The sequence below is a fragment of the Nymphaea colorata genome, chromosome 3 (genome assembly GCF_008831285.2).
Source record: "Nymphaea colorata isolate Beijing-Zhang1983 chromosome 3, ASM883128v2, whole genome shotgun sequence".
NCBI classification, from domain to species: domain Eukaryota; kingdom Viridiplantae; phylum Streptophyta; class Magnoliopsida; order Nymphaeales; family Nymphaeaceae; genus Nymphaea; species Nymphaea colorata.
In genome coordinates, this window is record NC_045140.1 from 19,570,606 (window position 1) to 19,594,354 (window position 23,749).

The following is a 23,749-nucleotide window of genomic DNA, read 5'->3' on the forward strand; positions in this document are numbered from 1 at the left end:
GTTATTCAAATCCGAAATCTGATTTCACAATCTAAATCTGATTTTTGCATCTACATCTGATCTGAATCCTAATCTTGAACTGAATCTGGACGATTTTCAAAGCACAATTTATTTAAAGCGATATCCAGTGCAAATCCAAATCCAATTGGATATTTTATGTATCCAAATCTAAATCTGATCGGATGTCACTTCTTAAATCCGAATTCAATCCGCTTTCTTGATCAGATATTATTTTTTATCATAACCATTTTTTTTTTTGGAACAGCTCTGTCAGATATTCAATCCAAATCAAATATATTGACATTCTTAGGGACAGGTCCTCCACAAACTTGAAATTCATAGTTATGATCCCCAAGTTTTGTTTAATCTTTGATCTCCTTCCGCCAAGCAAACCCAACTTTTAATTTAAGATCCAAGACTGACAAATGGCCCTTTTGATTTAAGATCCAACTTTATCAGATCTCCTCCCCCTTGGAAGTCCAACTTTAGCGTGTGTTTGTAGGCCTAATTGGATCTAACTTATGTTGGGTTATCACCAAGAGACATGCCCAAGTGCTCATAGCAGATGAGAAAACCAATATTTAATCCTTTTCGGCTGCTAGTGGTTTCAAATGCATACTTTCTTTCTCTACAATGGCAGATCCAAGTGCTTCTCTCTCTCTCTCTCTCTCTTATAATCATCGATTTTTTTTTTTTTAAGTAAAGCATGGCCTAAAACTCAAGCGTTACCTTCTTTATACCAACAAAATTTTCTAGTTTTTTTGTTTTCTATTTCTTTTTTCCTCGTTAAAAGGCATGCACCTGCATAATCATTCTATCTTTTCGGCCTTTTTTTTAAAAAAAATTATTGATCCTTACGTTCCAATTAAGCTGAACTCAAATTTTTTTTTTTTTAAAAAAAAGTAATGATCTCCTTTCATTAGGAGAAAAAATAAAAAATAATCTGCAGTTGGAGAAAAAGTAGTGATTAATATGATCGAACAGTCAAGTAGCTGAACTGGATCAAGTTCAGTCCGTCCATGGCTGAAACAAACTCATCCATTAACTTTGTGGTTCGTTGATAAATCGTTCTTCTGACACCAGCTCATTGTTTGATTCCGATCGACTCTCAAGATTTTTAAATTTTAAATTCATAATTGGTTCAGCAAATTCCATATTCAATTTTCTACACACTTTGAACGTTACCGTGTGAAGCAACACGGGGACCGATTATTTATATGAAACTGTGAAAAGCACACAACCTTCGGGTGAAGCATTCAGTCTCTTTCAGCTTCAGCTCTAACATGTTTTCAACGACACTAGATAATTAGGGCTACGCCCTGGGGTGGGCCCCGGGCCGGGCTGCGGTTAGGGGCCTGGGATCCGGCCCGGTTTGGGCTCGGGTTCGGGTCCGAGTCCTGGCTTGGGCGGGCTCGTTAAGGATTAAAAAATATTTTTTTATTTTTTTGTTTTTAATTATATATATTTATTACTAACAAATATATTTTATATTTTAAAAAATATTTTATTATTTAAAAAATTATTATTTTGTTATAACCAGGCCGGACTAGGTCAGGCCCAGGTTTCAGATATCGGGCTAGGCCCAAGCCCGTCGGACCGTTTCCGTACCGGTTTTACCTGGCCTAACTGGCCCGCTGCCCACCTCTAGTCTCCCTACCCTTTAAAAACTTTTCTTTTAATGTGACATTTCTTTTAATGTTTAGCATAATTTACCTTTCAACTGAGTCAGTACTTTAGTGTCAACAAAGGATGAGAATGCAAGGTTGTTTCATCAAATATCAACTAGATCACAACTAAATTCCATGAGTAAGGCTAATATGTTTCCACTTCTAATTTGCGAAGAAAAGTCGTGGGACTTGCGTTTTAGATAATTATTTTTATCCAAAACAGGAAAAAGCGGAAGATTATGAGAAAGAAAAATGGATACGAATTGGATATGCATTTTCAACCCCCTTTTTTATTAAAAAAAGATTAAAGTAGAAGAAATTATGATGGATTGTTAAAATTCTTACCATTTTGCCAATCCAAATACTATCGCCAAATGGACATAGGCAAATGGATCAAACAAATTTGAGTCCGTTCAAATGGAATCAGTTAAGGAAGTTGGATTTGAATTTTTTTTTCCCATGTAGTTTACAAGTAATTGGATATTATGCATGTGAGGTTCAAACTTGATTTTCGAAAGTAGAGCATACATGAATCCATGTCGAAATCCTTTTGCATGTGAATTTCAAACCTGAATTTTAAAAGTGCAGTCTGAATCCAAGTCTAAATTATCTGTGTCCGATCAACCTCGATTCCCTAAAGTCGGATGGATAATAAACTGCATGGATCCAATTAACCGAAACTCGATTAATAAAAAAAAAAAGGACTTGTCATAGGAGCATAAAGCGGAGCAAGTGAGGGAGAAGAACCGTTTAAAAGAAAAATTATATAAATGCTGCTCTCCCTTCGTTTCTTTTTAACTAATTGTGGTTCCTCCTTCTGTTCTGATGTACGATTAGAGGGCCACTGAACTAATTTCAGTTTGCTCACTGGGAGTTGCCCTACCAGCAATGCCACGTGGGCACACCACCATTTTCTTAATCACTACTCTTCTCATCCTCCTCACCCAATTACCAGCAGCTTCAGCGCTACTTTGCCACTCGAACCAGAGTTCAGCACTCCTTCGATTCAAACACAGCATTAGTAAATTTCTCTTGCCAGGAGAACTGAGTTCATGGCAGGGGAATGGGTCTGACTGCTGCCGTTGGCAAGGCATCACTTGCCACAGCATCACCGGCTTTGTCATTAAACTGCAGATACCTTATGTTACACTATTTGGTGATACTGTCGGCAGCATCGACCCATCCTTGTTTGAGCTTAAACAACTCCAGCTTCTAGATCGCACCCACAATGGGTTCAATGGTAGCATCCCCAAGAGACTCGTGGAACTCACCCACCTCGACCTGTCTGATTGTCGCTTCTCAGGTCAAATTCCAGAAGAGTTATCACAAATGACATGGGTGATCTCCCTGAACCTCTCTACGAATTATAATTATTATGTTGGTCGCCTACAACTCCAACGTCCTAATTTGACAACCCTTGTGAGGTGGTTAGACCCATTGCAGCACCTTCGACTCAACGACGTGGAAGTCTCCATGAGCGGCAGAGATGTGAGCACATTCTTATTGTCATCACTATCTCTCTAGAAATTGAAGACACCCTCCCTGAGGGATTGCAACATTTTCGGCCCATTATTGGACGAACCATTTCTCCATATGCAATCATTATCTCACTTGGATTTGAGTCTCAACAACCTGCAAGGAAACTTTCCTCCAAGCATTTTTCTACTGCCTAAACTGGAGACTCTTTATATTTCATTCAATAGAGACTCTTGATATTTCATACAATAGGGAGCTGGCAGTATCGTTGCCACCAAAAAATCTTACAAGGAGTGTCAGTATTCGACGTCTATATCTTTTATCGATCAAAGAGAGCTGTCTGATGGCCCTTTAGTGCTCTCCAATCCCCCTTCAGGTTTGATCCCTGAAGGCCTATGCTCATTTGCTCACCTCATTGATTTAAGTCTTTCTGACAACTCTTTGAATGGGACAATTGTAACATGTTTGTCTTGTCTTTCCTCCCTCCAGTGGCTAAATCTCAGTGACAATGGCTTAAATGAGAGCATTCTGTCGTCACTTTTCACCCTCCCTTCCTTGAGTCTCTCTACCTTCAATCTAATAGGCTCAGTGAATCGCTCCCCAAATTCTACAACCCAAGTTCAAAACAATACTTTTCCTTGACAACAATTTAATCAGTGGAGATGCTTCCTTTTTTATGCATAGTCTACCTTCACTTAAATTTGCTAGCCTTTCCTCCAATGATTTTACTAGTATGGTCCGTCATATTTTTCGGGTAGGAAAACTAGTCTATATCGTTTGGGCCTCTCCAATAACAGAAATTTAAGGGTGGAGTTTTCTGATTCCAATAACAACACTTCCATGAAGAATTCCTCGCATTTGTGTACTTAAATTTAAGGTCATGTGATATCTAAGGTTTTCCCACATTCATCTATGAACTAGGCAAACTTCAGCATCTTGACCTTTCAAGTAACAATATAGAAGGGGAAATATCAGCTTGTTTATGGGGCTTACAGACTTAAAACGTTTAATTCTTAATCATAACAAGTTCTACGGATTTCATGAGCTAACAAATACCAATAGAGCCATTGGTGGTCGATTGTCTCTTTTGAGTGTTTCAAGTAACTGAATAAATGGTCCGATCACAACTTTTCTATGCAACTATATTGCCGAATCTATCACATTGGACAAGTCAAGCAATGCTCTCATAGGTGTCATACCATATTGTCTTTGCAAACTGAGTCAGTCAGTAGCAACCAATTACAGAGACAAATTCCAAATGGATTCAATAATATACAGCTCCTTAACTTGAATAGCAACATGTTGACTAGCACAATTCCAAAGTCCATAGCTTCTAATAGCACAAATTTGAAAGCTCTAAATCTTGGTAACAACAAGTTAGAATATGTATTTTCGGGATGGTTAGGCTGACTAACCAAGTTAAAAGTGCTAGTTTTGAGGTCCAATCATCTTTATGGACCCATTTTGATCTTTGCTAATTCACTGCAAGCATTTCCTGCCTTAAAGATCTTTGACATATCTAATAATCATTTTCAGGGACTCTCCTACATGAATTGTTTGAGGGGTTCAAGGCTATGATGCATAATGGCTCAGGGGATGGTTACTTTTATGATGATGTATTTTTAATAGTATTTGATGTTTTTAACATGTCCATTGTAGTCCATTCTCAATACTTGCACGGTGAAATAGAGCAAACAATTAAAGGAAATGATCAGCTTGGGCTGAATGTTTCCAACAATCATCTAGAAGGTCCCATCCTCTTTTTTTTTTTTTTTGACAATTTGCTGTAGTTGGAATGGTTAGACTTTTCTCAGAACCAACTGTCAAGACCCATACCAGAGAGGCTTGCAGATCTCACATTTCATTCAGTTTTAAACTTATCTTATAATGATCTGCAATGAATGATACCTCAAGAAAAGCAATTTAGCACTTTTGATCCTTCTTCTTTTAAAGGAAACCCAAAGCTTTGTGGGCCACAGATTGAAAAAACATGCTTTGTAGGTGGATATAGTGATAAAGCGGCAATCAGCAAGCGACAGGAGGATATACAAGACTGGAAGTATGGATCATTTGGAATAGGATTTGCAATGGGATTGATGATCATAACTCTACCCCTCGTGTTCGTAGAGAGTGTAGCAAATGGGTTCTGGGATCAAACTGAGAAGATGATAAAATTCATATGGATGCAAATTGGTCCTTCTAAATTTAGCAATCATAGGATCCCATAAAAGGTGTGCATGTTTGTAGGTGTTAAAGAGTCAGATTTGCATGCGTTTAGTTGCCGGTCATGAGCTCGTGTTCATCAGAATGCAGGACCTGCCAGCCGATGAGTTTGATTCACATATTTACATCCGCACTATGCCTTGTTTTGCCTTTTTTCAGTGCTTGATTTTCTTTTATCTTCTTCAGATTGAAATTTTTGTAATGTAAGTTTGTGTGTGCTTAATTTGATATTTTTCTTTTATTTCATCATATTGTGGGTGCAATAATAGATGTTTAGTGTTTATTGTGCCACTTGAGTTAAACAAACTTAACTGCCAACTAGTACATTTACTTGCATTTTTGTTTATGAAAATGTCGTAAATGTATAAATTATACTTAAATTTGCAAAATTCCTTTATAATTAAGCAGTTTTTTGTGTGTAATAACATAAATTAAATAGCGAAAAGGAGGGGTGGAGAGAGAGAGGGAGAAGGGATTTACCCACTTTGAGGAAAAGTAAAGATTGGTAATTTTTTTTTTATAAAAAAAAGGTCATAAGATAGAATTATTGTGCAAGTGTTTGCCTTTTAACAAGGAAAAAAGAAATAAAAAACAAAAAAAACTTGAAAAATTTGTCGGTATAAAGAACGTGAGACTTGCGTTTTAGGTCATGCTTTACTAGACAAATTTCAGTTGTTACATCTCCTGTTTTTTGATATTTTTGTTTTGGAAACTGCACCCAGCAGGTTGAGAGACCAGCTGATCAATATATATGTTATTTCAGCGAGAGCATATTTTTGGGATTGTTTTAATTACTGCGATATTGTGGAGTGAGACAGAGAGAGATAGATGGAGTTGCACTATTTTCAAGATAATTTTGGTACTCAAAGGGATGTGGTTAACTTTGTTTACCTTTTAACTGAGTCAGTACTCTAGTATTAGTGTCAACAAAGGATTAGAGAGTGCATGGGTGTTTCATGAAATATCAACTAGATCACAACTAAATTCGATTAGTATGGCTAATAAGCAAGGAGCATATTAAATTGAAAGAACAATGCTTGAAATTATCCAAATCCAAGAGTTTAATCCTAACTCCAAGTCAAGTCCACGCGGTTTCATATGGAGCTGAATTCAACCAATACCAGACTTAATCAATTGAGATGACCTGGCTCGACCTAGGTCAAGTAAAAGTGCACGCCAACCCCTTGGTTCCACCCCATATATCCCTAACTCAAACCTAGTCCGCCAACTCTAGATCTCCCAAACCCACTCGAACCTATTTCAGTCAAATTGAGTCAACTAGATTCGAGTCCAGTCAACCATGGTCAAACCCCAGAGTCAGTCTACTCTCAATCAAGTCTCCACTGCAACCAATTTTAGTCAACTTGGCTTCAACTTACTTGAGCCCAAAGACACCAGATTGGGCACACCTAGGGCACTTTAAATCCAGATTTCACAATCTACATCGTCCTAGAAGCACATTATCCAAATCGCTATTATTTGACTCAAATCCATATTTCAAATCCCGATGCATGACATATTCTCTAGTTCAGATTTGAATGTTAAAATATCATATTTATCTCAGTCCAATCTTATATCCAAACTTCCAATTGGGTTTCATATGTAGGATGTGATCCAGAATTTTCTTTGGATCTGGGATTGTGATCCAAGTCTACAAATTAAATTCAATATTCACGACCCGTTTTCTATTTCAGATCTGAACCATGATTCTGGATCCCAATATGCATCCTTGTTCGGATCTCAATTTGTTGCCAATTTTATCCAAATTTCAATCAATTATAAACTATTGATTTAGATCCAAGTCCACAATCCGGTTCCATGTTCACAAATTATAAGTCCATCTTGGATCTAAATGTCAATTTCAAACATTTATGCAAAGCTTCTATCCAGATTGCAATCTATTGTTCAAAATCCAAATCAACATTCCAACTGAATTTGTAATTTTAGTACAAGTCCAAGATCCAATCATCAAATTCAATTTCTAATCTTTCCTGATTAAAATCTACAATTTTACTAAAGATCCTTGCTTGGACCAGGGATTCGATCTCAACTTTGCTATATTTTTGCTTTCGAATAGAAATTCCAATTCAAATCCGATTCACAGAACTGAGTTTAAGTTCATACAAATGAACTGATCGTCCATTTGTAAAGCCAACTTTGGATTTCAGAACCTTATTTCCATTCAAGCTATATATTAAATCCAAATCGGTGAGCATATCACGCTCACAATAAATCTGAACCGTCTATCCAAAGGTCAAGCTCCATTTCTTTTTTATCTCTTTAAAATTATTAGAGTTTATGATTTACATTTAGCTTGGTGAAATTCCCAAGAGTAATATCAATTTCATTGGTAGCAGATTCACCATACAATTTCATAAGCTTAATTTCTTAACTCCCGGTTGCTAGATTCCACATCTTGGACAAAGATTGGATAAGCTTCTCAATGGAGTGCAACTGTCGTGAAAGTGAGGGACACGTACGTGGTATTGCTCACACTAATCTTCTGTCTCTCGCCCAAATGAGGACTCCTCTTCTTGGTAAATTTTTAGTAAAAAAAATTTGATGATCTAATAACATCGTGTGTGGTTGGCACAAGAGGAGATTAAGCACTATTTCCTTTCTCTTCTTGAGCTCTTTCTATCTTATTTACAGTTTGACGACAGTTCCTATTGCCCATGTTTGTTCTTTGTCTTCGCGATCGATGGTACGAGTTGATGTGATAGACAGAAAAAAAGACGCTAGCTTTTATCCAACTTGAAAGGATCTATGCACCAGGCTCCGATCCATAAAGCATGATTAAGATCTACTAACCCATTATTATGTTCAGAAGAAGTTTTTGAAGTTGAAACATGTTAGTTTTGTTTTTGTTCTTCTTCCTTTTCTTGCTTTCCAATTTGTTTATTCTTTTAACTTCGTTCAATTAAAGCTATTTTCAACTGCATTTCATTTCAATTAGTATCGTGTTGCGAGGGTTAAGATCTTATACTAAACTTTATCAGATCTAATGTTAAGGCTTCCCAATGCAATTGTCATTAGATCAAAATAGTGTGGATTTTCCCTAATTCTTGGTGATGATGCAATAAAAGAAAAAAAGAAAGAAAGAGCCAATTGGAGAAAAAGGGAAGAAGAATAAGAAGAAGAAGAAGATTATTTTGGTGTTCTTCTGTAATGGATCGATTGACCTGATTACATGAAAATGGAAGATAATATTTAAGAAAATCACTTTTTATTATTTTTTAAAATGCATTTTATAAAAATAAAGAATAACTTAGCGATGGAACTTAATAATACAAAAATACAGTTCATATTTTTCGTTTGACAAGCCTATTCTATTGTAGCCTGGTGAAGAAGCTTAGAATTATAAGAAATGATAGGTCCGGCTGTGAAAATTTCTCTTTCGTCCTTCTTCCGCTCGTTTAAACCCTAGCTCATACATTCTCTCTTTGAGCGAAAGGAATTGCTAGTTGCTACGGCCTTTGAAGAAGGGGTGCCGCAAGGCGACGACATAAGATGGTTCTCTCTCTCTCTCTTCCACTCTCTCTTTCTTAGTTCGTGAATTATAACATTATATGCTTATGCTTTATTAGGCTTTTACTCTGTATTTTTTTTTATTATTCATTTCTGCATTTGATCGCGTAGCTTTTGACTGTATGGGGCACTTACTGAAAAGTTGGATATTGTTTGTGCTGTATCTGAAGTATGTGGAAAGTATGTATCATCTAACCGATTGACGCTTGGGGTGCCGTTGCTTTGTAATTTATTTCTTTGTCGATTGATCATATATCATGTTATTTTCTCTGATTTTGTCGACTTATTATGTTTCCTTCTCCTAAAAATTGGGGACGTTGAGAATAGGTTTTCCCTTCCTCGCACTCGATCCTGTGTTACAATTTTTCGAGGTTATTTTGTATTCCAAGATTTTCTTCATAAAATGGTTATACTGTTCAACCGCTACCCTGCATTCCAGCAGTGATCATCAGCGTTCTCATATGTTTTTGGTTTGTGAAATTTAAAACTAATTATGGCATTGGCGTGAAATCTACAGGCTTAGTTATTGAATAAAGGAATGTGGCATCCACATACCGGAATTTGCGTATGGGTTGCCCTTAAGAGTGACGTTTCCTCGTCTTGCTTCGTAGTGGTAGTTCCAGTGTGTTGGAATGATATTGCTTTATTGGTCATTTTTTGGGCTCTAATCTGAATATCCATGCTTTGGCAGCTGCATGGCAATTTAGTCGGTTTTGTAATCTTCATGCGGAACTATCTGTTGTAGCGCTTGTGCCAATCATAGTCTATTTTTGTTGTGTATACCTTTTGTATTCAGCTGTCTGTTAAGTCGTGCTCGGAACTCAAAACCTTAGTGACTCCAATTTTACTAATTTCGTTTGGCCATATGAGTTGAAAATTGTCCAGATTTTATTTTTTATCTTCTTCTTTATTTATTTTTCTAGTTTGCATCTGCTATCTCGATGCATCTTGACGGTAGGATTACCATAAGGCTGAAAGTGATGTTCAAATCTGATATGTCCACCTAAATCATGTTGGTGGCAAATTGGCAATACTTTCAACTTACCTTAGTCTTTTCAAGGGCTTGTTAACAGCATTTGGTCTTTGATTGACACTTGTTGGAAACTTGGAACGATGCCCTTTGGGGTTTTGAGAACGCAATGTGGATCTGTAACATATAGTGATTAAATTTAAGCGGTCTGTTCTTGGGGGTTTTGACCTTTTGTACCTCCCATCCATTCTCCTGTTCCCTTATATCTGAAAGGGAGATCCAGTTGATTGTCATCTAACAACAAGTGCGTTCCTATGCATAACCATGTTGTCTGAGTTGTGGTTCTGGAAGCTAACTTCTTGTGAAGGTCAAATAATAAGAATGATCTTGACCTTGATATTTATTGTTCTCATGGAAATAGTTATAGTTATACTTGTTATTCCTTGAATATGAATCATTTCCGGCTGACATTTATCGTAATATAACTTGTAGCCAAAGCAAATCCACGAGATTAAGGATTTCCTTCTTACAGCAAGAAGGAAAGATGCACGATCTGTTAAGATTAAGCGCAGCAAGGATGTAGTGAAATTCAAGGTGCGATGTTCCAAGTATCTGTACACCCTCTGTGTCTTTGACTCAGAGAAAGCTGATAAGTTGAAGCAGTCTCTTCCACCAGGTTGGTTTTATTCTGCACATTTTAGTAAGAGAATTTAGTTGTGGGGTTGAGGAAAAGTCAGCAAGTTCACCCTTTTAGTTAAACGGACATTTCTTTAAGCTCACTCGTGTTTGGGTTATGCATCCATAGTTTCTTTGTATTGTTATATCCAGAATTATATTCTCAACTTTGTGCTGTATTTTTTTTCCTTAATGTAATGTTTCTTTTGGATGCCTTTTTTTTTAGAAAAGCCTGAAATACATATGATGATTGCTTTTCCCTTTCTTATGATTTCAAGTATTCCTTTTTCCTGAAGTGGCCTAGATTTTTATCCTCCATTGGGTAAAGGGCATTTGTTTAGCATGGATTCTATGTGAACGGCAATCTTGTTCATACTGCACAGATGAGTGAGATATATTTGATGTTGAGTGCACAACATGAAAAGCTTGCGAGTGTAATCCTTTCATTCTTTATTGTTGAAGTTTGCATTACTTGTGACCAGTCTTGAACATGTTGTACTATATAGAGCCATATTATACCATACATATAATATGTTTTTGATTTACGATATGATACACCACAGTATTGTAAATAGGTGGTGCATCGTACACGTATTGTACGAATCATACTATACAAAGTCTGTGTCAGTATGATACTGGTCAAAACTAACTCTAATCTTGTTGCATGGAATCAGCTATGAAAATTTTTCTTGATTTTTCCTATTGTTTTTTATCTTTCTTCACTTAAAGAATGTGACCTTGAGCTGTTCATTTGACTTTTAAAAATATTTCTGAGAAGATAATGTGTATTACTCTATCTATTGGATTAAGCATAATGGGTTCTCATATTTCATGAGTTCTACTAGTCGTGTAATTTGTGCGTATGGAGTTACTAATAGCTACTACACAGTTTATGTGCCAAACAAATCTAAGCACCTAAAATGTACTGTAACATGTTCAACCTTAATTTAAACATCATTGCCTATGTGGATTCTATAATAAACCTTGACTGTGAGTTTCTTTGTGGCGTTATATGAACAAGTATTTGCATTCTTTAGGATAGTGAAATGGGTATCAAAATAAATAAGTCTTTGTTATGCATGACTCATACTGCTTGGAGTCTTGAAATAACTAAATGGTCATAAAACATTCTCCCTTGCGTATGATATTATTGGGCATGAATCTTCTTGGTTAATCTTTGCACTTAGGAACCATAAGTGGCTGCGTCTTTGTCTAATCTCTGAACCAACATTTTATCCTAGAAAGCTTCCTTCTTACGTTCTATGTGATCTTCTTTGGCAGGTTTGAGTGTCCAAGATCTGTGATGGGCCATCATTCACATTGCCTTGGGTAATTTTGAAGTCAGGACTCCGTTTCTTCCGTTTCCAACGATGTTTTCACCTTTTTGTTTTGTGGAGATTGTATCCCTTTAGGAATGTTTGGTGATCACTGCTCTTAGTCTACGTTGATATTTGTCTGTCTTGACGTTTCATCCAAGTGAGAAAGGAAATGTTTTTTCATCTTGCTTCGCCTAAGAACAAGATTGTCTATTGATAAAGACGGCTTCCTTGACTATCATTGTTCTTACTCCAAGTTGAGCTATTTGTCTGACAATCAATCCAAGAGAGAAAAGCATCCCGTCTTGCTTCGTATAAGAACAGTGATGATTTTGTTGATAAAGATAGCTTCCTCTATTGAATCCCGCCTGCCATGGCTGCCACATGGTTAAGGGGTTAAGGTTAATGGTAAAAAGAATTCAATGTCTAAGCCTCTAAGGTGCGTTTTGTTTGGCCTGATCTGATGGGAGTTTCCGTCTTGCCTCGCCAACAACACGCAAGCATACCGACGTACCTTGTCCATGCAAACATGCACATACACACAATCTGCTGCAATTGAGCGATTGACCCATATCAGAGTGGATAACCTATTATTACAAATTTCAACATTTGGTTGGGATTTTAGCGATGGAAGATGTTTCTTGAGAAAGGCCTTGGAAGATTATTGGGGAATGGTTGTGAGAACTGCACCCAAATTAGCTGTTATTGTGGGAAGCTGGTATTTGATTTGAACAGCTGCAAAAGGAAGAGTGAGTTCCAATTTGCACTCAAACGCAACCCTTCTACTTAGCAGACCTTTTCTGCCATTCATATTGGATCCAATCTTGTTATATGCCATGAATCTTTATCCTCTGACCCCTCATTAAGATGATGAGAAAACAACTCAAAAGGTCCGCTAAATTGCATGCTATCAAAGTTTTATCCAGATGGCCTCCGTACCGAACTCTGAAGTCTAAACGAAGGAGACTTATGTGGAACAAGCGAGCAAAACGCGAAGGATTGCGTTCAGGCTTTAGAGGAGTAGAGATCAGTTCTCCAGATTCCTATTACCACTCAGAAGAGAACAGAAAATACCTGAGGCTCAAAAAAAAAATTAAAAAAAAAAATAGAGAGAAAAACCAGTGACAGTGAAGAACAGAGAAGAATAAAGTTCAACATGACTGTCAACATTGCAACACTGTCGTTAGTATGTACACACACTACCAGATCACACAATAACTCTTGATCTTGAAAAAAGTGAATGACACGGATAACTACCCATGATTTTCCCCATTACCCGCCTCAGACTTTCACATTTTATTGTTCGCTGCCCTCACATATTACTCGCAAGAGTAACCAAGATGCTACACTAAAAACACAATAGTAACTAGATATTTGATCGACTTGGTTGGCAATACCTCTGGATTCCGTCTCCCATGAATGCAGCAAATTTTGCAGAACGAAAACTGTAAGATCCTTGCTCCTCCATCACATTTATGCATGCTTGGCCTGAAAGTCCTTCAAAAACAAAGCCTACCACGTCCTTACTGTATGAGGTGTGTGCGAAAGCATCTCCTTCAGGCTGCAAAATTACTCCCATCAGCAATACCTTCGGCATCAGGAAGCAACAACTATCCATCAGCAACAACCTTCGGCTGCCCATCACGCCTATCGGCAATACCTTCAGCTGCCCATCACGTTCAAAAGCAGTTTTGGGTGAAAAAAGGCCCCCCTCCCAGCTTCTTCAAAACTTGGCTGAAAACCAGGTTTTCACGAAACCCACTTGACAAACATCCTCCTAAAGATGTTATCAACATTTTGCCTCTGAAACCCATTTTTCAATGGGTTGCCAAGCGCGTCCTAAAGTTTTTTCAGGGGTGCTTGGTTACTTCAGTTTTGAAATTCATGAATTTGAAGTAGATCTGATGTGGCATGTTTTTGCTGGTAAAAGATTTGTAGTAATATTCATGATTCATCAAACTACGGATCTTAAGGGGAAGGGTTTTATCTAAATACACTGTTTTCAAATCCTATCCTAAAGATCTCAAATCTGATGTTATCAAACGCTTCCTTAGTCTCGCCATGTTCTAAATAAGTCAGAGAAGACGTCAAGTCCAGAAGGTTTGCTTCTTATCAGTACCATCTACGCAGTCCGCTGCACTCGCAATTTGAGAAAAGAAATGCAAGTCAACGAACAAATGTAAAACCATAAAAGGCGTTTTAGGAGATCAGCTATGACAAATATACAAGACAATTACGTCAATACGTCCGTCCCCTTCCGGGTAGAACAGGAGGGAGACGCAGCTACTTGCTTAGACAGAAAGGCTAAGATAAACCGCGCCGGCGACGCCTAGCGCGTAGATACCAGCTGCCTTTCCGAAAAGTCCCCGGCCGGAACGAACCGCCGCTCCAACGCCGCCCGGGATCCTCTCCGCCAGGAGGAAAGTCGCTCCAATCGCTGCCAGCCCGGCTGGTATCCTCCTCGTGAGGGCCGCACCGGCGTTGGAGACGGCGGCGTCCGTAAATAGCTCTACCGCGAAGTCCTTGAAGTCCGGCAGGCCGAGGGGCTCCTCGATGGAGTTCGGTCGGGTTCGTCGAAGCGCGCGGTCGACCTGGAGCTGGGACGGCGGGGAGGGGATCCAATTGCGGACGAGGGGGAAGGAGGAGAGAGAGAAGTGGAGGCGAGAGGCAGCGCCGTGCAGCTGATAAGGGAGGACGCCAGGGAAGGCGTGCTGCCCTAAGGAAACGGCCTCCCTGTAGGCGGAATCGCAGGCTGACCCGAACTCCGGCGAGCTCTCCATCGCCCGCCGGACCTTCTTCGACGCCGACGCCCCCATTCTCTCTCTCTCTCTCTCTCTCCCTTTACTTGATGTTTGGTGACGCTCCCTCTCACTGGAGACGAGATGTATTTTGTCATGTTTTGGAAAAGAAAAAGTTTACAGCTACCGTTTACGAATAATTTATAGAACACTGCCTCATGTCTAGAAATTTACGTTTGAATGCCTGATTACTGATTAGCAAGTTTTTTTCAAACAACTACCTACAGAAATCGTTCAACCCTATCTTTTGGAGTTGTACAAAATATTTTCACCCACTTTTTCCTACAATGATTTCGTTTTCAGCATAAGAGGTCATCGAACTCCTTTCGCGAGCTCCGATCATCTTCTCAAGCTATTCAATTGAGGAAGGATGTCACTACACTTTCAGAACCAAGTCCTTTTCCAAAGCTTGCAATTGCTTTCTTGCCAAATAGTTCTGCTTTCTTGTCTCTTGAACCAAGTCCTGCGTTTTCATTTCACCCTTGCCGGATTTTTATCAGAACATCCTGTTAGATTTTGATTATTATGCTTGCAGAAAAACCGTTTAAGGCACATGCCAAGTCCAAAAACAGGCCACTAATTTCATTTCAGCCCATCATATTCACTTGGCCGCTTTGGTTAGAGTTTTGTGCCACGTATCTATTTTCCAATTTCTTTTTTAAATACTTCATTTTTTATTTGCTAATTATTGTTTATATATGTTTCTCTTTATTTATTTAAAACAAATTCTTCTTGAAATATTTTATATCAATTACAACTCATTCAATTGAATAGCATGTTAAGTCAGTCAATTTGGTTCTTAAATTGATGTTTAATTTCAATGATAGTATGATCCACTTGATTGAATATTCACAATATATCACATGTAAAGTTATTTTTGAAAACCCAAAATGCAAGTACCATCATTTACAAATCCAAAAAACGAATTAACGTGTACAAATCCAAAAGACCAAAAAGACAGGAAACGTCTACCAATAAATCCTACATTGCATGGAAGGGCCTTCCTGCTAACTGAGGAGCAATACTAGTTTTGAGGAGTTTGATGTGGTTATAGACATTAAGGATGCTTGAAGGAAGCAGTAAAGGTTCATCTTCCTTCTTTCCTCTTGTTCGATCCATTGTCTTATATGGTACCAAAGCTTTGAAGGGATCTTCCGTTGAAGCACTATGGCATCATCGAGCTCTCCATCAAAGACATTTTTTCAATCTAGTATGCATGCTTCTCACTCTATTCTTCAGTCACCCAACAACTTGCAAAATTTCCTCTCTATTAAGTTCAACTCATAGAACTACTTCTTGTGGGCTTCTCAATTTATGCTCATCCTGATCTCTTAGGATCTGATGGGATCATGGGACTCATTGACGGAAGTTGTCTTGCTCCTCTTATGTTCAAAGGCATCAAATCCAAGGAGGTGGATCCTGAGTACAAGTTAGCTCAAGAGAGATGTTTCAACTTCTTATAAATAAGATCCTCTCTTCTCTTAGCAAGAGAATACACAGCCAGATTGTTGGCCACACCGCGGCTTAATATAGTGGTCTTTCTCCGTATGAAAAAAAATTTCTAACTTTGCCCTGATCCCAATCCGTGCTGTTTTTCCTCAATCAAAAGATATCGTAAACTCACCTTCTTTAAACTTCTGAGAACCAACTTTGTGCTTGTTCCAGAAGTCGGCTTTTGCATGAAACAGACTAGGTAATATGCTTTTAGCCCAAACCATTGGCATGGACTGACTCTGCAGATTTTGCTGATACAGATCTTAAGCAATGGGATCTACAAAGCAGTTCTGCACAGAACCACAGTCAACAAGGAGAAGGCGAGGATGCCATGGGATGACCTTGAGAGTTTTGTGCACCAAGCGAGCGAAGAAGCCTTTGGTTTACCCAAGTAATTTTCTTTTTTATAAAAAGATTCATGTGCAAACACAAAAACACTCGCAGCTTTTATAGACAAAAAGACTCGTTACAATAAGACCAAGTAATGAAAAAAAGAGCAAGCAGTGCTCTTATTCCCTTGACAAATTATCTTCAGACGAACTCCTCCATGATCGATCCCTTCCTCATCAAGTTTGCTGCTCTACTGTGGGAGCTTGTTGAGTTTACAGTATTCGTAATCCTTGTAACTTTTGCAAGTTGGCATCTCGTTATATCCTTCACAGCAATGGGAGAATGATTCGTTATTGCTGTTTTCTCTTCTGTTCTCTTCGGTTAATAATCAATCTGCGTTCTTTCTAGTGAGAAAGGTAACTTTTTAGTTGGTGCTTCTTGCTGTAGGCGCTTTGATGAAAATGGCCTTTATCAATGGTAGACGATGACAATGATGAAAGAAAGGGGAGGGAAAATTCACCAAATGCGTTGTCTAAATCTTGAAGTTTTTCTTGCTGATTTGCTTTTTAAGCCTTATTCGCCAATAGGGCTAACTTTGTAATGTTTCACGTGAAGAGAGTCGCATCCTTTTTACTATAACAAGGTATAATGTAGTGAAATTTTCAGATGATTCTAGTTCTTCGTTTTAGAAAGGCATGTTCCTGTTGGCTGGCAGAACCTATGCTTTATTTTGTGGTGTAACAGAATCAATTGGATCATATGCCCTTATCAGTCTTAGTCCGTCTGCATAATAGGAATAACATAATTCGACTTGAGAAACATGATTTGAAGGTGGAAAAAAAAATTATCACCTCTAAATTCAAACAAGGTGAAATATTTCAGGCTAAAAATAAACAGAAGTGCAAATATGGTGGAATTTTCTGTCACTGGAGAAAACCTTTTCCACCTAATGTCAACGCCAAAGACAGTCATGTTTTCTTTTAAGCCATAGTCAAGGACAGCCTTGGAACAATCAGTACTTTCTTGTCACAAAATGTTCCTTGCATAAAAAGTTTTCTTGCACACCTCGTACAATTGTTTCTTGATCTTTATCACAGATCATTTGGTTTTACATTAAAGCAAGTCTATTGTACCATTTGGATGCCTCTTTCGCATCTGAAATGAAGAGGCCAATCAAGCTTTGGAAATAACTAACTGTAAGCAATTTTTGCGAGAGTTTTTTTCGCTGATGCTGTATGTGCCATTGATACCACCTGAACATCTTTGGCTTCAGTTCGATTACCGGATGTTAACTGCTCATCAAAAACCTATAATCTTGTTTAGCATTAAACTTAGAAAACTCATTCTCTTTGTTGACTTCCAAAATTGCATCAAGAACTTAACACTGCCATTAAGTTTGTTCAACAAATGATTAAAGTTCAACAAAATTAGTGACAATAAGGCAACTATCCCTTCCAATATTCTCAAGGTGGTGCAGGATAACCAATCTACGAGATCATTAATATGCACGTCTTCGCTAACTAGTTACAACTTACAATAACTTCCAATTTTCTTACTCGGACGTCTACAGGTTTGCTGCAAGTGCCCCGATTCATATCCACATTTTCCTTAAACAACCAAGAAAACCTAAAAGTTTATCTGCCCCTTTTATCCCACGTATATCTGTCCCATCGTCAGAATATAAAGGGGCATTGCACAGATACTATAGTGCGAGGGCAACAAATGCGTAATAAAAAAAACGCCACTATAGTGCGCCAGGGAGCTGGAGTTGGTGACCCTCACTCAAAGATATTTGAAAAGAAAGCCTTTGGTCAGGCATTGATGGAGATCTAAGGGACAAACACTACGACAGGTATCCCCAAATCGTATGATAGAAGAAGAGATTAGGGTTGTTTGACAGTTGAAATTTTATGTGAGTGGTCTATGAATTTATCCTGTAAATTAATGAAACACTACAACTATGTATTTATAAATCTACCTTAATCTTTAAAACATACAAAATATCCACAAAGTATTTCATTTGCAAACCAAAAAAAAAGATGATGACGAAGAGAGCTGTAAACATCACCAGTGAATCGGTTAAATGATGAGCGGACTTTTGTATTTCATTTTTCCTTTAGAATATGGTCTCAAAGGTTCCTGTAGACCCTAATCCCAAAACCATCCCTAATCGCCAGTGACTAGTGGCGATGGTGGACAGCTCGCTGCGAAGGGGAACCGAGTCTTGACGGTTGGCGACGGTTCTTCTCCTTCTCGTCCGTTGGGCACCTCCAAATTTAAGAATGGCCGGTCTCCTGCAAGTTGGTCCCTCTGCCCCGGTGGCATCACGCAGGAATGAGATGAAGATGCCATCGGCCCTTGAAAGAATTTCGCATACCTGCCACCGCGCACCACTGGCATCTCCAGGAAAAACGGGAATGGTGGTTTGGTGCAGCCTGAGGGGTGGGCCGAGGAGGCCGCTGTGGAGGGGCAGGGTTATGAGCACTGAGACCATTCAAGCGGTGCAGTCCCTGAAGCTAGCCAAGCACTCCCCAGACAAGTTGGCGTCGGTGTTTGGCAGCAGCATCGGCAGGCTCATAAAGTCAGACCTCCTTGCTACCTTGGCTGAGCTGCAAAGGCAGAACGAGTTTGAATTAGCCATCATGGTATCATCTCTTGCCTAAACTAGACTCTGAATTCATGATTGTGATTTTATTGGAAATCATTTTGTGCTAATCTCTTGCCTAAACTAGACTCTGAGTTCATGCTATACACTTCTATATAGCATGATCATTGCACATCATGAGATACAGGAAGTTTGATCTTTTAGGACTAGAACAGAAGTATCTGTGGCTTATGGTTAACTGTGGTTCTCAGTCTTGTTTAACTTCTGCATTTCATGCCTACTGAAAAGGGTATGCTTTTTCCTGTATCAGAATTCTATTTTGTTGGAGGAATTATTGTAACTTTTTTGTTGCCCTCTTGTAGGATTTGCTTTTCAGAAAAAAGTTGCATGTCACTCATGGCCTCACTTATTTCATTTAACCCATGGCGAAATGGCTAAAGCCTTTTCTTTTTCCTCTTTTGTACCATAGTTTGCTATCTCAGTAACCTAAAAACATTCTTCTAGGATTTTCTCTCTCTAATTTTCAGAGGCAGAATGTCAAGGTTTTAGATTTTTGGCAATTTCTTGTTTGTCTAAGCTGTAGTTGTGGCTTGGGGATTTTAACCAGTCGTTACGTGAGACAATCTTATACACATCCATGCATTGGAAGCAAGTAACAACAATGTCCTTCTACTTTGCTGTGACAACTTTTTTCCATTATTGATTCCGTCAATGATCTACATGTTTTAGGTATTTGATTTTCTGCGAAAGGAATCATGGTACAGACCAGATCTTTCACTGTACTCCGATATGCTGTTTATGCTGGGAAAAAACAAATTGGTTGAGATGGCCGAGGAACTTTTTGCTGAACTAAAAAGTGAAGGCCTAGGACCTGATACCAGGGCTTATACTGAGATGATTGGAGCCTTCCTACAGGCAGGTATGGTAGACAAGGCAATGGAGGCATACAGACTAATGAAGGAGGGAGGCTGCGAGCCAGATAAGCTTACATTAACCATTCTTATAAGAAACCTTGAGAAGATGGGAGACAAGCAGCTTGCTTTGGATGTTAAAAAGGAGTGTGCTGAATACATGGATTTTCCACAGAGGTTTCTCAAGAAAGTTGGAAGAGACTATGTAAGAATACCAAGCCTTTGCATGTTTTCACTAAATTTTCTCATAAATGATAAGTAAGAATGGTATAAATTTCTCCAACTGTTGTTTAAGTTCCAGAAAGGAAATCATGCCTTGACATGGAGCTGAATAATAATGCCTTACTGTTAACCTCGTGAATTGATCTCTCTTCAGAGGATAAGTTTGTGGAGCTGCTGAGGCTTTTGGGCATAGGTAGGCGAGGCATCTAATTGAATGAAGCTATGTCACATAGGTGTGAGCTGCAGGTGCAGCATTTTATATACAGGTGTGTGTGTGTGATACAGATTCCTAATGAACAATAACATTAACAATTGACAAGCTATCATTTTAACAATGATTGATAGGTTACATATCAACCAGATCATACATGAGAGCTAAAACAATTGGCATAAACAATCACACAGATATACTGAGGCAGAGTGCAGGGACAAGAAGAAAACAGAAAAAGTAGTCACATTGCAAACAGAAGAAAACAGACACAGATTCAACTGAAATACGTGCACACCCATTTTTGGACGAAAATAATCTGGTGCAGTCGGCTGCACTTATGCATGAGAATGAGGTCATTCAAGAATCCCATCTCAATCACATTCACAGGCTATAGAAGGAAAATCATGTATGGTGGCATTGAAGAGGCTTATTTCTTCATGAAAGGAAATAATGAGTCCACTGAATAAATCCATAAATACTTTGTGCAAGCAAGGGTAAAAACAGAGGTTCCAACTAAAGAGAATAAAAACATGTAACTTCTTGGGTACTGAAGGAACCCTAGCTTACTAGGAAGGGTCCCCCATAGAATCAAACTATGGCTTGCTAGGTGAGTGTTCTTTGCAAGCTGGGGAAGTCACCTACAGCTTACTATGTAGAAAAGTGTCTAAAGGAAGCTATCTGCTAGTCTTCTTTGTAGGAGAATGTGGAATGGCATTAAGAGACAATGTTTTCTGTGCAAGTTATTTGACATAAATACAAAATTGGAGTTGTTCTCATGAATGAGGAATTCCCTACCCTCATTCCCTAGTCACCCTTCATGAGTGTTTCTAAAATGATGGAAATAACAAAAATGGAGAGTCTTATGTGTTTGTGTCAGGAAAAATGAGCGAAAACCCCTAACAAAGAAAAATCCAATGAATAATATTAGAAAGATGGTTTGTAGCCAAACTGTAAAGTTGTTTTTTCATTCTTGTATTGGTTGCTTGCTGTGGATTAAAGCACCGGTTTGTTAAGTCAACTATGAACTATCAGCACATGCTTTGCAGACACAATCTTAAATTTAGTGTTGACAAATTTAGGTTATTCTAATAATTTGTTGTGGGGGAGTTAAATGTGTAACATCCTAGAAGTTTAGTCTCATACTTAAGATTGTGAGGAATCTTAGGGAACTTATAAAAGGTGTTGTAAAGTGATTACTTGTCTTGGTTCATAGATTTTTTAGGTCGGAACTAAAACTGCTAAGGAGTGGGTTGGGATCCGTCTGACTAGGTGTCCAAGTCAGTGTGGAAGGGAGTCAGGTCATTACAAAATCACTCAAGTTCCTGATCGCTTCAAGTTATATCATATATTGAGAAGAGGACAGTGGCTGTTTGACCTTTATACTGTTTCCATGCAGAAACACAAGAACATATCTTTATGCATTAATCTCCTTTCTCTATATTCCATCTTCACATGATAACCATGTTATTATTTTGGTTAGAGGCTGAGGTTTAATTTTACTTCCTGGTTACTTTGTTTGGTTCACATAGATCTTCACTGATAGGATAACAATGCTTAAGGAAGGTCCAAGTAAAATATACTTTGGTAGACTGGTTGGTATATTTACTTACATTTGGCAGCATCTTATCAAACTTTTAGTATTTAGGCATTTATTGTTCCCAGTTCTTGACCTCATGGGGAAAAGATGGATATCTAGACCATGACATTTTCTGTGTGAAATTTCAACTGTTATATGGAAATGATGACTGTGTTCATTTGTTTCCATCTCTGGTACCTCTTTCAAACACTAGCACAATTTGACTGAGTCCATTTAGCTATGCTGTGTTTGAACACATAAAATGGCATTATCGACTCTTCCAAGCTGTTAGCTTGATTCTTCTCATGTTACCTGCTCCTTTTCTCAATTTGCATCAAGGTCTAGTATTTTACCTAATCTTTTGGGGCATTGTGCTATCGTATACCAGATAAAGAACTAATTGCTTTATGGCAAGTCACTGTAACTAATATACAGTTCCACATTCACTTGGTCAACTATCGGTGTCTCAATTCTAAAGCCTTCAAAGACAAGAATGTTATGATTCTTTGAATTTCATTTTCTCATAGTGTTTCCTGTGCAAAGCATCAAATTTCATGTGACTGAACTGCTTCTCTTCCTTACTGCAGCCAAAAAGAAGACCTTTTGAGTTTATTTGAAGAGCCATTGAGCTGGTGCAGATGATTGTGTCACAAGGCCATCATGATAAGCTGCAAATGTATTTTGAGAAAGGGGCCTTAACTTCAGACCTTAATGTTGTTTGTGCAGCCTCTCTCACGTGATAATGAGGTGAATGTGAGCATCAGATGATCTCAATGTTTTGCCTTCTAGGACCTCTGGCTGTGTCGTGCTCTTTGGGTGCTTGGGCAGCCGAGCGGAAAATTCAGTTTGGGTCTATATCATGGGAAACCACATAGATTGGCTGGAGAAGAAGCGATTGAATCCTGAATGTCCCAATATACCCCGTAAGACATTATGTATTATTCAACCTTTGCTTCTTTTTAGTAGTCTTAATACTAAATCCTCCTTATATTACGTATTAGAAGAGGCAACAAAAGAGGTATTATTTGTCAAAAACTTCTATGTTCTTTTACTTTTTCTAAATGCTACTTTCCACCAACCATTTTATAAGTGTAGCTAAAGAATTTTTGAGACTAGCGTTACGTCGCATTCTTGTAAAATTTTCAAGTGGTGAAATTCACTACGTAACAGAGCTGTTCAAGTTCCCTGGAAATAGACTCATCAACATTGGTGGAGTTGAGTTTTGTTTCATTGAGAAGCTTCTCTTTCTAACCAGTCGAGCAACTGTGGTATCAGCATCGGCCTTCATGTTTGATCAGGTTAGGAAGGCTAGTGATTCTGAGCAAGCTGAGGCCATATCCAAAATCATATACGGTATTTTAGATATGGATCATAAATTATTTAAGATCCAAAAGTGTGGCCATAAGGTCAAATCTAATGAGCCTGGCACAATTGTATCCAAGTCTGCGTCCAGATTCGAAATTAACCAATTTGCTTTATGGGGCTGGCTTTCGGCTAGGTTCTCATTTTTTGGTTATAAACACAAAATGCAGCTCTCGCTTTTCTGAATTTCTTTATGCATGTCCAACTTTGTTACTTTAGGACATGGGGAATTTTGTATTTTGCCATGGTTTTTTTTTCTAAACTAAAAAGTATTTTTCTCTCTTGAAAGAGAAAGGTTTGTTACTATCATTTCAGTTAGTTATTTAGCAGAACAGAGTTTCTAATTTGAGTTATGAAGCAATGGCAAAGTTTAACTTATTTTACA

At 38.3% G+C, this 23,749-nt stretch overlaps 3 protein-coding genes across 4 annotated transcripts; 2 read left to right on the plus strand and 1 right to left on the minus strand.

Annotated features, from left to right (window-relative positions):
- The first annotated feature begins 8,720 nt into the window (after nucleotides 1-8,720).
- Nucleotides 8,721-12,038, plus strand: LOC116249654 (60S ribosomal protein L38). Its single transcript, XM_031622838.2, has 3 exons — nucleotides 8,721-8,879; nucleotides 10,357-10,540; nucleotides 11,821-12,038. Exons 1-3 carry the CDS (start codon nucleotides 8,877-8,879, stop codon nucleotides 11,841-11,843), a joined length of 210 nt encoding a protein of 69 aa, XP_031478698.1. The 5' UTR covers nucleotides 8,721-8,876; the 3' UTR covers nucleotides 11,844-12,038.
- Nucleotides 12,039-13,000: 962 nt separating this feature from the next.
- Nucleotides 13,001-14,731, minus strand: LOC116249649 (uncharacterized). The gene is made up of 2 exons (XM_050076512.1): nucleotides 14,093-14,731; nucleotides 13,001-13,989 (listed from the first exon to the last, which is right to left on the minus strand). The coding sequence occupies exon 1, from the start codon at nucleotides 14,669-14,671 to the stop codon at nucleotides 14,147-14,149; it is 525 nt and encodes a 174-aa protein (XP_049932469.1). The 5' UTR covers nucleotides 14,672-14,731; the 3' UTR covers nucleotides 13,001-13,989; nucleotides 14,093-14,146.
- A 3,475-nt stretch (nucleotides 14,732-18,206) lies between these two features.
- Nucleotides 18,207-22,995, plus strand: LOC116249804 (pentatricopeptide repeat-containing protein At1g62350-like). 2 transcript variants are annotated; one of them, XM_031623078.2, is made up of 4 exons: nucleotides 18,207-18,329; nucleotides 18,655-19,122; nucleotides 19,812-20,198; nucleotides 22,590-22,995. In XM_031623078.2, the coding sequence occupies exons 2-4, from the start codon at nucleotides 18,760-18,762 to the stop codon at nucleotides 22,617-22,619; spliced, it is 780 nt and encodes a 259-aa protein (XP_031478938.1). In that variant the 5' UTR covers nucleotides 18,207-18,329; nucleotides 18,655-18,759; the 3' UTR covers nucleotides 22,620-22,995. The 2 variants fall into 2 exon arrangements, with proteins under 2 accessions (XP_031478938.1, XP_031478936.1); XM_031623076.2 differs by lacking the exon at nucleotides 18,207-18,329 and having other exon boundaries at nucleotides 18,578-19,122.
- The last annotated feature ends 754 nt before the right edge of the window (nucleotides 22,996-23,749 follow it).

What these genes read in the sequence shown, in the direction of transcription:
- LOC116249804 (XM_031623078.2), top strand. Translation starts at nt 18,760, where the DNA reads ATGGCCGGTCTCCTGCAAGTTGGTCCCTCTGCCCCGGTGGCATCACGC. An exon ending in AGTTTGAATTAGCCATCATG is followed by an intron (nt 19,123 to 19,811) that starts GTATCATCTCTT and finishes TACATGTTTTAG; the next exon opens with GTATTTGATTTTCTGCGAAA. An exon ending in AGAAAGTTGGAAGAGACTAT is followed by an intron (nt 20,199 to 22,589) that starts GTAAGAATACCA and finishes TCCTTACTGCAG; the next exon opens with CCAAAAAGAAGACCTTTTGA.
- LOC116249654 (XM_031622838.2), top strand. An exon ending in GAAGCAGTCTCTTCCACCAG is followed by an intron (nt 10,541 to 11,820) that starts GTTGGTTTTATT and finishes CTTCTTTGGCAG; the next exon opens with GTTTGAGTGTCCAAGATCTG.
- LOC116249649 (XM_050076512.1), bottom strand. Translation starts at nt 14,671, where the DNA reads ATGGGGGCGTCGGCGTCGAAGAAGGTCCGGCGGGCGATGGAGAGCTCG.